The sequence below is a fragment of the Phocoena phocoena genome, chromosome 13, assembly GCF_963924675.1.
Source record: "Phocoena phocoena chromosome 13, mPhoPho1.1, whole genome shotgun sequence".
In the NCBI taxonomy this organism is placed as follows: Eukaryota; Metazoa; Chordata; class Mammalia; order Artiodactyla; family Phocoenidae; genus Phocoena; species Phocoena phocoena.
The window spans coordinates 52,341,207-52,354,006 of record NC_089231.1 but is presented as its reverse complement, the minus strand read 5'-3'; the positions used below and the strand labels follow the sequence as shown (position 1 = coordinate 52,354,006).

General features: G+C 37.5%; 1 protein-coding gene across 3 annotated transcripts in view; it reads left to right on the top strand.

Annotated features, from left to right (window-relative positions):
- The first annotated feature begins 7,614 nt into the window (after positions 1 to 7,614).
- The window catches only part of GREB1L (GREB1 like retinoic acid receptor coactivator), a 118,905-nt gene continuing 113,719 nt past the window's right edge, over positions 7,615 to 12,800 (top strand). For all 3 annotated transcript variants that reach the window (XM_065889720.1, XM_065889719.1, XM_065889718.1), the window contains exons 1-2: positions 7,615 to 7,771; positions 7,982 to 8,179. In XM_065889720.1, coding sequence (XP_065745792.1) covers positions 7,615 to 7,771; positions 7,982 to 8,179 — 355 coding nt within the window. The remainder of the gene's footprint in view (positions 7,772 to 7,981; positions 8,180 to 12,800) is intronic.

The following is a 12,800-nucleotide window of genomic DNA, read 5'->3' as shown; positions in this document are numbered from 1 at the left end:
TACACACACATACACACACACACAAACAGAATGTATCATTTTCACTCTCACCGTTTTTTCTATTTCAAATAGCTTGGTTTAGTGGGGGAAAATAAAAACATGGGCTTTTGAGTCTAAATTCGAATTCTAGTTCCATCACCTACAAACTAGATAACCTTGTCTCCTTGCAGAAACTGGATCAGTTGCTCTGTCTACCTGTCCCTCTTTCTGAATCTGCTTGTTTCCACTTGGTTTCATTTAACTTGGTCCTCCATCCTATAAATGGAAGTTAGCTCTAGAGTTTGACTACATTCCTTACACCCTTTGGCAGGAATACGTCCTAGGTAGTGTGCGTGCTTCATATTGTCTCCCACGGGGAGGCACACGGTGTCTCATTGCCTCACTTTTAGTGACGCTCAACTTGATCAGTGGTTCAGGAGGTGACAGACCCCTCCGCATCAACCTTTTATCTAATGGTTTCACTTATTCTCATTGCCTAAATGAATTTTGCATTAAGGGCTGTGAAGTGATCATTTTAAAATTCTGTCATTCTTTCTACATTAATTGGAATTCTTCATCAAAAAAATAAAAACTCTCAAGAACCAGGGCTGTTTGGATTCTTCAGAGTATAGGAAGAGCAGGATAAATGTTTCACTCTTTCCTTTTCCTTTTAGTAGCATGAAATCAGGTGCTTTGTTTGGTTTTTTTTTTTTCCCAATAGGAGTTCTCTTTTCTACTTGAGAGGCAAAATTAATTTGCACATTTTTATATTTTAAATGTGCTTCAGTCCATTGCATTTATTCTCTTTTATGTTCAATTTCTCTCATCCTTGGCCCGTGGGAACCCTTCATGTTGATTCCTATGTCTTTTGACATGACCAATTAGTCTCTGATAGCTCCTTTGCTTTCTGGCACAAGATGTTCAAGGATCATAGTGTGTACAGTTGTCCCACAGTATCCACTGGGGGGGTCGGTTCCATGACCTGCCGCAGATACCAAAATCCACAGATGCTCGACTCCCATAGTCAGTCCTTGGTAACCACGGATTCAACCAACCACATAATATGTAGTTCCAAATGTGGTATTTCCTGCCCCAGACCTGGAATTGGAGGCTTCAGGGAGACTTGATTCTTTTCAGTGAGTATGCTAGTAGGAAACCACAGAGTACTAGGAAGTGCTTATTGTTTATTGAATTGTCATTGCTTCTGGGACTTTTCAGTAGACAAAGCTTGGAACTACAAATTTGAAACCTTCTAAAAACTATATATTCCCATCTACCTGCTCCATAACCTAATTTGCTATTAAAACCAGGCAACCCTAGTGTCTTAGATTCAGTTCTTTTTCTTTTACACCCTACAGCCCTCCCTCGGTATCAACAGGGCATTTGTTCCAGAATCCACCAAATCCACCAAAATCCACGGATGCTCAAGTCCCTTATTTAAAATGGCTAGAATAGTTGGTCCTCCACATCTGCCGGCTTCTGCATCCTCGGATTTAACCAACTGAGGACTGATTTCATGGTTAGGTGCAGAAACCCGCTGCTACCAAAGGCCAACTGTACATGATTTAAAAAAAAAAAAATCAGAGTTCGTCTTGTTCTTACTAGTCACTAACTGTGATGAAACCTTTTAAAAACTACTTTTAAAAAAATTAATGCTTACCTTCTCCAGAGAGTTGGTATTAAAAGTCAACTTTTATTAATAGCCCAAGTGCAGTACCTTGAAAATATTTTTACTTGGTCAAAAGAATTTGTTGAGGGAGGTGGTTGGGTCAGTACAAGTGTATCATAACTGGCAAAAAATGCTTTGGAGTCTTATGCTAGAAGGTAGTAGTAGAAATGCCAACTCTTAATGGGAGTTTCTTGGTCTAAACACTGGAATGAATTTTATTTCCCCTGGAATCCTAAAGTACCAGGAAGAGGGTGGGGGTGTGCACATTGCAAATTCCATTGTTCTTACTGTCTTCTTGAGTAATAAGTCTATTTTTAAAACTACTTGTTCAGGGATAGTCATAGAGTTGGGATTAACTCAGTTGCTATATGATATTTTCCTTTTCATTTATTGTTATAATATTGTTCACTACTTTAAAAATTGGAAGATACCAATAAGGAAATAGAAAGATCAGTTAAAAACAACTCCACCCCAATAGATAAATATTAACAGTTTATTTTATGTACTTCTAGACGTTTTTCTGCTTGCATTGATATTATCTTTACAAGAAGAAATGTATTTATGAAATTTCTAGTAAATTCATATCATATTATCAATATTGTAGTCTTTTTCTTGTGACTTCTACCTACCTAAATTGTGTCCTACCATGGATGAATGAGGGCAATTGAAATTAAATTGTGTTAACTTTTTAACAGTAATAGATTGGGCAATATCTGAAATCTACTACTTCTTATTACACGGGTGCGAGAAGAAAGACAAGGAAGATACAGTCTCAAATTCATTTCTTTTTATCATTCTTTAGGGAACTTTCTCTTGTCTTCACTAGAAAAATTAAATTTCTTTTAGAAAAGGGAAAGATTGGAGGAAGATAGGAAGAGTTATGTAAACATGCCTAATACTTTAGGGAGTTGATAAGAATGTTTTTGATTTCTAGATTTGCCACATAATGGATTAATGAAACATGACTGCATCTTCTAAAGTTGAAAACAATGGGGAAAAACGGGTATCAGCAAGAGAATTCCCAAAGTCAGGGGACATGATGCCAAATGATCTGATGCTTTGGAGTCTAGGGGCAGGCCTGTGCTTCCTCTCCTGTATGTGTGCACAGCCAGCCCTCTGTATCCAAGGGTTCTGCATCCACAGATTCAATCAACCTGCCTATTCAGAGGGCCGAGTGTACTATCCTTTTAATATATGGGACTCGAGCATCTGCCGATTTTGGTACCCACCAGGGTCCTATAACCAAATCCCTGAAGATATCGAGGGGCAATTTAGTTATTCTTTGTGAAGTAATTTACTCTTTGTTCATTTTTACCTCTCATCTAACATTTAAAGTTAGGTTTGGGTTTTTTTAATTGAAGAGAGAGGTGGTGTTTTTATTTTGTTTCAATTTTTTAAATAGTTGCTTGGTTTTGTGTCTATTCATCCCATATCCTACGTTCAAACTCCCTTTTCAGCCTTGTCTTGCAGCCATGATATATGTAGACAAGGACAAATCAGCAAACAAAAATCTTCTTCCTTGATTTTAATTAATTAATTTATTTATTTTGGCTTGGCTTGGCTTGCCAATTTAGGAGTACTTTATGGAGTATCCATTTCCCAGTTGGGTCATTATTGTAGGTGTTTTAACAACTGAATGGCATACATGATTAGATAGCCTAAGACAGCTGTTGCTGTAGACAAACTGATTAGAGTCCACTCCTGTCTCTTGGCCTTTTCTCATAGTATGACCTTGGGCAAGTTCCTTAACTTCTCTAGGCCTCGGTTCTCCTAAAAATGGGGGCAGTAACAGTATTTTCCTGGCAGTTAGTAAGTTCTCCATGTTACTATTATTATAATGGTTCAACAAAGAATGTTTCCTTTCACATTTCTTGACAATAACAATGATGACAATTACTGCTACTACCATCACCACTATGACCATCACTAGTAAGAATAATAATGACAGCAGCAGCTATATCATCTGCCTGCTAGGTGCTTACCACTGTGATATGTGCTTCACATATAACTGAACATTTGAAAAATCAGAATATATATATGTATATATTCTGAAATCTGATCTGATGCTTTAAAAAAGCCTTTGGAGAGTTAGGTTAAAGGAAAATTTTCTCCTTGTTTCCTGTGTACTTAATAACTACTATAAAAGTAGTTACTGCATTAATAATACAGCAATTATTAACCATGAAACCACTGACAAAAAGGGAATAAAAACATTACTGATCATGTTGTAGCTTCTTGCAGTGTGTATTGCTTCTCCTTTCCATTTTCAGCAGAAAAAGAGTTGAGGAGAGGTGATGGAGGCGTTAGCAGGCACCTGTTTCCAAAGCTACTCTTTTCCTTACGGCTCCAGTCCCTATTCCTAAAGCCACCAGTGATAGAAGCTGCCTGTTCTACTCCGCCCTTCTTTTGTCTATCTTTCTGTAGAGAAGAGAAAAAGGGTAGAGCAGAGAGGCACCAAACCACACTGTCATGGTGGTTTGTACTTGATTCCACTTGTATTTTGAGCAATTAATTAGTGGTGCAGAAAGAGCTCATATTGGGTACCATCCCTTTCTTAGAGATTTCCTCAATACCCCAAGAGTGCCTATTTGCATCTCAGAGGTCTGTAGTACTATAACAAAACATTTAATATAGTTTTCCCTGTGTAATTTCACAGTAATAAAAGAAAACATGGAAAAGCAATACACTGCAGTCTCACAAACTTAATGTCAGCCAGAGACATAAAATATCTGCATATGTACAGAATTCACAAGTCTGTTCTTTTTGTATTTCATTTAACAACTGATTCTAAAAAGTATTTCTCCATTTTCTGACCTGAAGTTAGATTTATTCACGCTGACTCTTAGTAAGATGCTATGTCATTGCAGGCCCTGGGGGCTGTTTTGAGATTCAGAGGAAAGGAAGGCTGGTAATCTAGGTGGATAAAGCCAATGATTTCTGTGACCCTAAATATTACAGCATATGATATTAAGAATACACTGCACTAAAAAAGCTTTTTCCTTTGAACTCTGCCCATCTGTGGGTAGCATTGAACTGTCAGTGAAGAACTCCATACTCAGCACCAAAAAAGTTTGGGGTCAGTTCTGTCATTCTTCACCTTATCATTATCATTTTTAAAACTGCTCAGTTATGTTTTCATCTAGGATAGTCAGCCCCTTCTTTTTACTCTCCCAAGGCTGTTCCATGGGTACTTCCTGTTGGCTTCATCTGAGTATTGCTCAGGATTATGCTCTTGTAGGATTATGTGTATGTTTTCTGGTGGTGAAACTGGATCACCCATGTTTATGTTACTTTAATATTTTAATCAGCACAATATTCATTTGATGTAGCTGTCACATTACTCCTTAAACTATGCTTAAATTGAAGGGATTGAGATCAAGCAATCTTCCATGTATAATTGGGCACTTCTTTATTCAACTAAAAAGATCTCTTGGAGAATGTAGGTTTTCAATGATGAAAGGAAGATAATTTGTTGAGCAGGTAATAGATGAAGAAGAGGCAAGATTTCTAGGCATTTGGTGCTCTGGAGAAAGGCTAAAGGTCCACCTTTGAAGTTATTCCATTGTTCTCCACGAATAAAAAATCCCATGGTTGACAGTGCTAGTTCCTGGTATTTTGCTCCCTTCAACAAGGAAGAAAGGTAAAATGGCTATTCAATTTTGACTTAGATGCATAAACTAGAGACACAGCATATTTCTCTTCCAACCCGCACCCTGTTTTGATTATGCGTGGTTCTGTTGAAAAATAAATTGCTTTAGAAAAATTAAATGTTTATAGTTGTACTGGTGGGGTTTTAGAAGCTTGGGCAAAAACTTGGTATTTCAGGAAAATTTCATTTGACGGGCTTTGTTGATTTTCTGCCACTTACAACTTTGAATTGGGTATTATATGTATACTTTTGTGTATGTACTTATTATAAGAAAGAACCTAGTAATTTATTTTTTCCAGTTTTACTGGTATGTAACTTATATATAACGTGTATTAGTTTTAGGCGTACAACATAACTATTTGATATGTGTATATATTACAAAATTATTACTACAATTAGTTTAGTTAACATCCATCACCTCACATAGTTACAAAATGTTTTTTTCTTGTGAAGAGGAACTAGTAATTTAAATCCATGGCATTTGGTTTCTTATTACCTACTTTGAGAAAGGTTGTCAAAATATGATTACAGCTTTTCCTCCAAATCATAGGAATCTCCAACAAAGCTTTGATAAACTGAGACCCTCTGATGGGAATCTCTGTATACTATTCACTGCTACCAGAAATCATGTTAAGAAGCCTCCTTTGCTATATGTAGAAGCAGTTCAGGGCCACCAAAATCTCCTATGGAGCTCCTTTGTGTGATCTAGGAAATCTGAGAGGAGGGTTGAGATGTGGTATGCATCAGCCCTTCTCTGCTCATGGGTCATCACTAATGGATCTTGGCTCCCTTTACCTGCTGAGCCTGATGCATGCTCAGGGTCCTCTCAAATAGTCCTCCAGGGAGTCAGTCAGAGTTGGAGATACAGATGAAATTTAATATCTGCCCCTCTCCTTGATGGGGAAAGTGGAGCTAAGATATTCTCAAAATTGTGTTTCTTGAAATGGGATTTACCCAAGTTGAGCCCATCCTCTAGGAGTGCAAGATTTGTCATCTAGATATTGAGTCCTGGTTCTGACCTTTACCAGTGGGGTGATAGTGGGCAAGTCACTTGGCTTCTCCAAGCCTCAGTTTTTTCATTTATGAAGTGGGAAGAGGTCATACCTACTTCAGAATACTGAGGATTAAATAAATTAATTTTGGGGAAGTGCTTGGTATACTGTCTAGCCCAACAGTTCTCAGACTTTTCATCTCATAACCCCTTTATACTCCTAAAAATGATTGAGTTTTGTTTATGTATATTATATTTATTAGAATTAAGAAAATTTCAAAGTATTTATTAATTTAAAAAATTATCCATAAGCCCATTATATAGCAACATAAATAACATGAAAAATAACTGTATTTCCCAAAAAAAAAGTTAGTGAAAAGAGTAGTCTGTCTGCTTCTGCATTCAATCTGTTGTAATATCACACATCATATAGCCTCTGGAAAATTCCACTGTGAACGTATGAAAGAATGAGAATGAAAAAGGCAAATGATATCCTAATAATAGGTTGAAAAGAGTTTTGACCTCATGGAACCCAGAAAGCGTCTTGGGGACCTCAGACCAACCGTTAGCATAGCCAACATTTAGCACCCAATAAATTTAGTTATTATTGATATATATGGAAGTTTTTGTATCTAGTGATGAGAAATAAAGGCGATTGCTTCAAAACTTCTTGTTCTGTACTTTACTAAAGGGTCCCAAATAAGACTGTGATTCAAACTAAGCAAAAGAAATAACATTGTTTTTTAAATAAATACTAATAATACATGAACAAGTTCTTTGAATTTTAAAAGGCTCAAATCTTGCTTTCAGGAATTTGTCAAATGTATTATCATAAAGCTTTTATTTTTTTTTCCAGAGAAGACTCTTTTTCCCTCCTAGGGTAATAAGATCTTAGTAGAGAGAGAAGTAATTTGATATTTACTCTGAAACCACTGATAGTGTTCCTATGGGGTTTTGGCAGCCCACCAGTTTAAGAAGGTGTGGCCCCATTGTCACCATGCTGAGCTTCACGACTGACAGGTCAATCTTGATTTACTAGTTGGAGAACCGTCACTTAAAGCACTTATTATGGTTTGATCCTCAGATACAAGATCCCTTAAAGGGGCTTTTTGAAAGCCCCTTTGGATTCTAAAGACAAGAAGCAAAAGTGGTGTAACAGATAAATTGATAAGTTGTCTCAAGAAATATAGGTAAAGTTCATATAGTTCCAATCTTAGGATATATGGGTATAGTTTATATCAGCTATCTGTGTACTTTGCAGACATATGGCCCTCTAATTGTATCAATTTTCTCCTTTCTCTTTTTCCTTGGGAGGTAGTGTAGACCATGGGGAATTCATATGCTGGGCAACTGAAATCTGCTCGATTTGAAGAAGCTCTCCACAACTCCATAGAAGCCTCTCTCAGATGTAGTAGTGTGGTACCACGACCAATTTTTTCCCAGCTTTACTTGGACCCTGACCAGCATCCTTTCTCATCTGCAGGTAAGTTTCTCAATCCCACACATTTCTAGACTCCTTTTAATAGAAGTGGGATCTCCAAATCTGGGGGTATCTGAAATAAATGGGTTAATAAATGTTAGTCAATGCCAGTCTCCCTGTCCTCAGATATTTTTCAGAACTATGAATTTTTCTTTTGGTTATTTTCCCACAAGCATTTTTATTAAGTTAGCTATGATTTATTTGCTTACCCAGATGTAAAACCCAAGGTGGAGGATCTGGATAAAGATTTGGTACACCGCTACACTCAAAATGGAAGCCTGGATTTTTCTAACAATCTAACAGTAAATGAAATGGAAGATGACGAAGATGATGAAGAAATGTCTGATTCAAATAGCCCACCAATTCCCTATTCACAAAAACCTGCCCCCGAAGGGTCTTGCACTACAGATGGTGGGTTGCCTTTTTTTTTTTTTTTTCCAATTCCTCTAATATTGTCTGGCTAGTTTCCAATCATTGCATGGGGTGCTCAAGGCTGGAAACCAGTAATTACAGAAAGGAATGAGGAATGATTATGCTTTCACTCACATTATTGCCTGTGATTTCATAGCAGGTGTCTATTAAGAAAGACAAGCATTATCACCCCATCTTGTAGATGAAGAGACTGAGATTCACAGCAATTGAATGACTTCTCTGAGATGGTATGTGGCAGAGGCAAGCCTAGACCTAGCTCAGGACTTTTTCAATGCTCCAGGTGCTTCCTGCAAGAATGTGACTCTTTCAGAAACTTTATTTTAGTGATCTCTCTTTCTACGTCTTTCTGTTCCACTCTCAAAACAATTACAGAGATATCAGGTGTTTTAATATTTACCTTTTCCATATATTTTGAAAATTCATCCAGTATACTGTTACCTCTAGAAGATTAAAATGAACATATTTTGATAATCCCACTTTATCTTCAACTTCCTCTTCTACCAAGGCTTTAACCACACTTTTAAAAAGAAAATCCTACATAAAATGTTTTCAGTATTTCATGGTTTTGGTGATGTAACAACTTAAATTATACTCACTTATACCTCCATTTAGTGGCATACGGTGCTGTTTTCTGGCCATCCCAGCCTGATTTCTAATTAGTTCATAATTTGATAGTTTATAGTTTGCCCATAGCTCTTCCAGCTTGGCTCATTCTAAGGTAGTTCAAAGAGTCCTCTCTCTCAAAGGCAGAACAGCCCTGAATTTTTCCTTATGAAAATGACAGTGAAATAGAGCAATACCGTGCCTGGATTTGTTTCAGCATACCACCTCCTCTTCATGGGAAATCCTCTATTTACCTAAGACTCCTAAGACTTAAAGGAAGGTAAAGCTATTTTTAGAGGCAATTTAGATAAGCAGATACTTAACACCCCATGGGCTTCTGGGGGTGCCATTCAGATGTAAAATCTGGTTGCTAATTTCTTATGTAAATTATTGGTAGGTTCCTACCCTGCTGGGAGGCAGTTGATCGTCTAAAGGGGTAAAGGGCCGCCAGATTTTAGGCCTCCAAATACTGCTTTGATTAGTTTGTGTTTACAGCTGTTTCAGTAAACTTTCCCCTCCCCCATTTAGATTACTCTGTAACCTTCAAGCTGGAGATAATTGGAGAATGCAAAATCTGGTTCTGTGAAGTGAAAACCTTGGCTATTAAGGAAATGCAGATGAGGTTTACAAAGAAGGGCTCTGTACTATGGCTCCCCTTTAAAATTAAAATCGCTTGCTGCAAGAGTCTTGCTTTTAAGGCAGCATGTCAGTATTACTCCCAGAAAATGCGTTTGAGAGTAGGGGCAAGTTTGTCAAATAAATTATTTGTGTGCCCCATAACGTACTTTTCTTTCCTTGACTACAGTAAATAGGCTTACACCCCCCCACACACATTTAGGGTACTTTTCCCCAGGTCCTCCAGTAGCCTTTAAAAGAAAGATCCTATCTTTCTTTCAGGATTAGTTCAGATATAATTTAAAATTACCCTAGAGAGGAGTAATAAGGTTACCTCTTATTTTGTCTTAGGTTTTAATTGAGATTTAATATTTATTATATTAATTTTCTGACATATTTCTAATAGTGGGGAAATTGAACTACCTGCTACACCAGATATTTGGGTCCTATAGGTCTTGAAATATAATCACATTTCATAGATTCTTTAGCTACTTCTTTAGAGACACACAGAGCTTATTTTCAATCTTTTTAAAAAACTAAATTAAATATTGCTCTTTGCATAATATATATTTTTCTTAACTGGGGATCCCTGATGATATATTTTGTATATAATTAGCTGATCTGAATCACAAGAACGAAGGTTTGGAGGAAACAGTCCAGACCTTGTGAGCATATTCTCAAACTAACTACAAAGTGAACTCAGGAAATTTTCCTTGACTTTGCAACCATTTCTGGCATTGGATTGATTTCTTCGTGACCCTGTTCCCGGACTCAGCCTTGCCTTTTCTTTCTCATCTATTCTCTTTCCTCTTAGTTAAATCACCTGTGTGGCTTGTGCTGGTGATTAACTGGAAGGCAAGAAGGTAAAACAGGACATTTTAAAAATGGACTTTAAAAAAAATTTAAGTGTAGTTTATTTATAATGATGTGTTAATTTCTGCTGTACAGCAAAGTGATTCAGTTATACATATATATATATATATACACACACACATATATATTCTTTTCCATTATGGTTTATCACAAGATACTGAGTACAGTTCCCTGTGCTATACAGTAGGACCTTGTTGTTTATCCATTCTACGTATAATTTGCATCTGCTAACCCCATACTCCCAATCCATCCCTCCCCGTTCCTTGACAACCACAAGTCTGTTCTTTGTTAGACTTTAAGAACAGATTTAGATTTACAGAAAAATTGCTAAAATACTACAGTTGCTATATATCCCCACAGTTTGCCCTATTGTCAGCATGTCACATTCCTAGTAATTTTAGTAATAATGAAAGTCCATAGTTTATTTGTGTTCTTTAGTTTCTACCTAATGTCCTCTTTCTATTCCAGAATCCCATCTAGGATACTACATTAGATTTAGTTGTTATGTCTCCTTAGGCTCCTCTTGGCTGTGACAGTTTCTCAGACTTCCCTCGTTTTGGCTGACCCTGACAGTTTTCAGGATTATAGGTCAGGTATATTCTAGCAGACCTTCTATAGGAGTTTGTCTGATGTTTTTCTCCTGATTAGACTGGGGTTATGGGTTTGGGGGAGGAAGATCACAGAGGTAAAGTGCCATTTTCATCATACTATATCAAGGGTACGTACTATCAACATGATTTATGACTATTGATGTTGACCTTGATCACCTGGCTGAGATAGTGTTATCTCCTCTCTCCCCCCACCCCACCCCCATTACCATACTGTGGAAGAAAGTCACTGCACTCAGCCCACACTTAAGGAATACGGAGTTATGCTCCACATCTTGAGGGCAGAGTATCTAATACATTATTCGGAATTCTACTGCATGGAAATTTGTCTCTTCTCCCTCATTTATTAATTTATAGTTATTTATTTATATCATTATACACTTATGAATATTTATTTTATGTTTTGGGTTATAATCCAATACTACTTTATTTTATTTTTTTCTCCAATTTTTCCAGTTTTGGCCATTGGTAGCAATTTCAGTTGGTTCCTGTGCCCCTTTTATATGCTCCCATGATTACGGTTTTCTTTTTAGGATAAAATAGGACATTTTCTCTTTTCATTGTCACAAGCACTTTCTGAAAAAAAATTTTAAGAGGAGGTTTGCTTCCTCCTTCTATGAGAAAAACGTTCTTCTCCTAGAATCGTCATTAATAATTATTACTTTTCACCTCTAGGTGTCCTCATATCATAAATGGGAAAACCTTCAAATGCTGTAGCACTGAAAGCGATTTGTGCTTCTTTTCTTTTTTTTGTGGTATGCGGGCCTCTCACCGTTGTGGCCTCTCCCATTGCGGAGCACAGGCTCCGGACGCGCAGGCTCAGCGGCCATAGCTCACGGGCCTAGCCGCTCCGCGGCATGTGGGATCTTCCCGGTCCGGGGCACGAACCCGTGTCCCCTGCATCGGCAGGCAGACTCTCAACCACTGCTCCACCAGGGAAGCCCCTTTGTGCTTCTTAATTTGAGTGGACTGTGTAGTTTTCATTATACCACAGAAATCACTCTGAAATCATCTTTCTTCCAGAGAAAATCCTGCTTTCTTCAGATATTTTCCACACTGACTGTGTCTTCTCTACTCTATCCCTGTTTAGCCCAAAACTGAAATTGTACTTTTCCCCCTTAATCTCCCTTTGGCTGCAATGTATTGCTTTGAGAAAGCTCATCAGAAATTTCACTCTCTAATCAAGGGACACCTTTGGAACTTGCAAAACCATGAGTTTTAAGGATTCATCAGCAGGTGTGAGAGAGGTGGATGCTGACACAGCCCATGGCTGGCAGGGGCTACTGTGTCAAGTACCCCCCAGGATTCAGCCTGGAAATTTGAGTGATGAGACTCAGCAAGGATAGGCAAGGAAGAAGCTATAGGAGAGGGTCCTACATCAGACCAGGGAAGGTGAAGCATTCTGTGAGTCAGAGCGATATTAACGAGGACGAAGGAGACTGTAACCTGGAGTCAAGAGACCTGGGTCCCAACTTGATGGGTTGCTGGGTATTTGACCTTGGGCTGTTTTCTTAACCTTTATGGGCCCTAGCTTCCTCATTTACATACTAAAGAGATTGGGATAGATTAGTGTTACCCAATCTTTGACTCACAAATCTCTCTTATAGTAATACATAATCTTTTGAACCCCTTAGGAATTTAAAAACGAATTCTGTCACTATATGGCATGTGATAAAGAATAGATTTTAAGTAGAAAATATTTATTTTAGATTAGTATATTATTATTCATGCATGAGAAAATATTGCCTACATTTTATCTTTCAATCATTGATGTTTAATTTACTTTAAATTGGTTGTGTAAGGAAAAGCATGTTTTGTTGACAAATTCAAAAATAAAATGTTATACTTTTGGGGGGGTGGAGAAGGGGGGCCAAGTGTATTTAAATATTTCCCAGTATCAA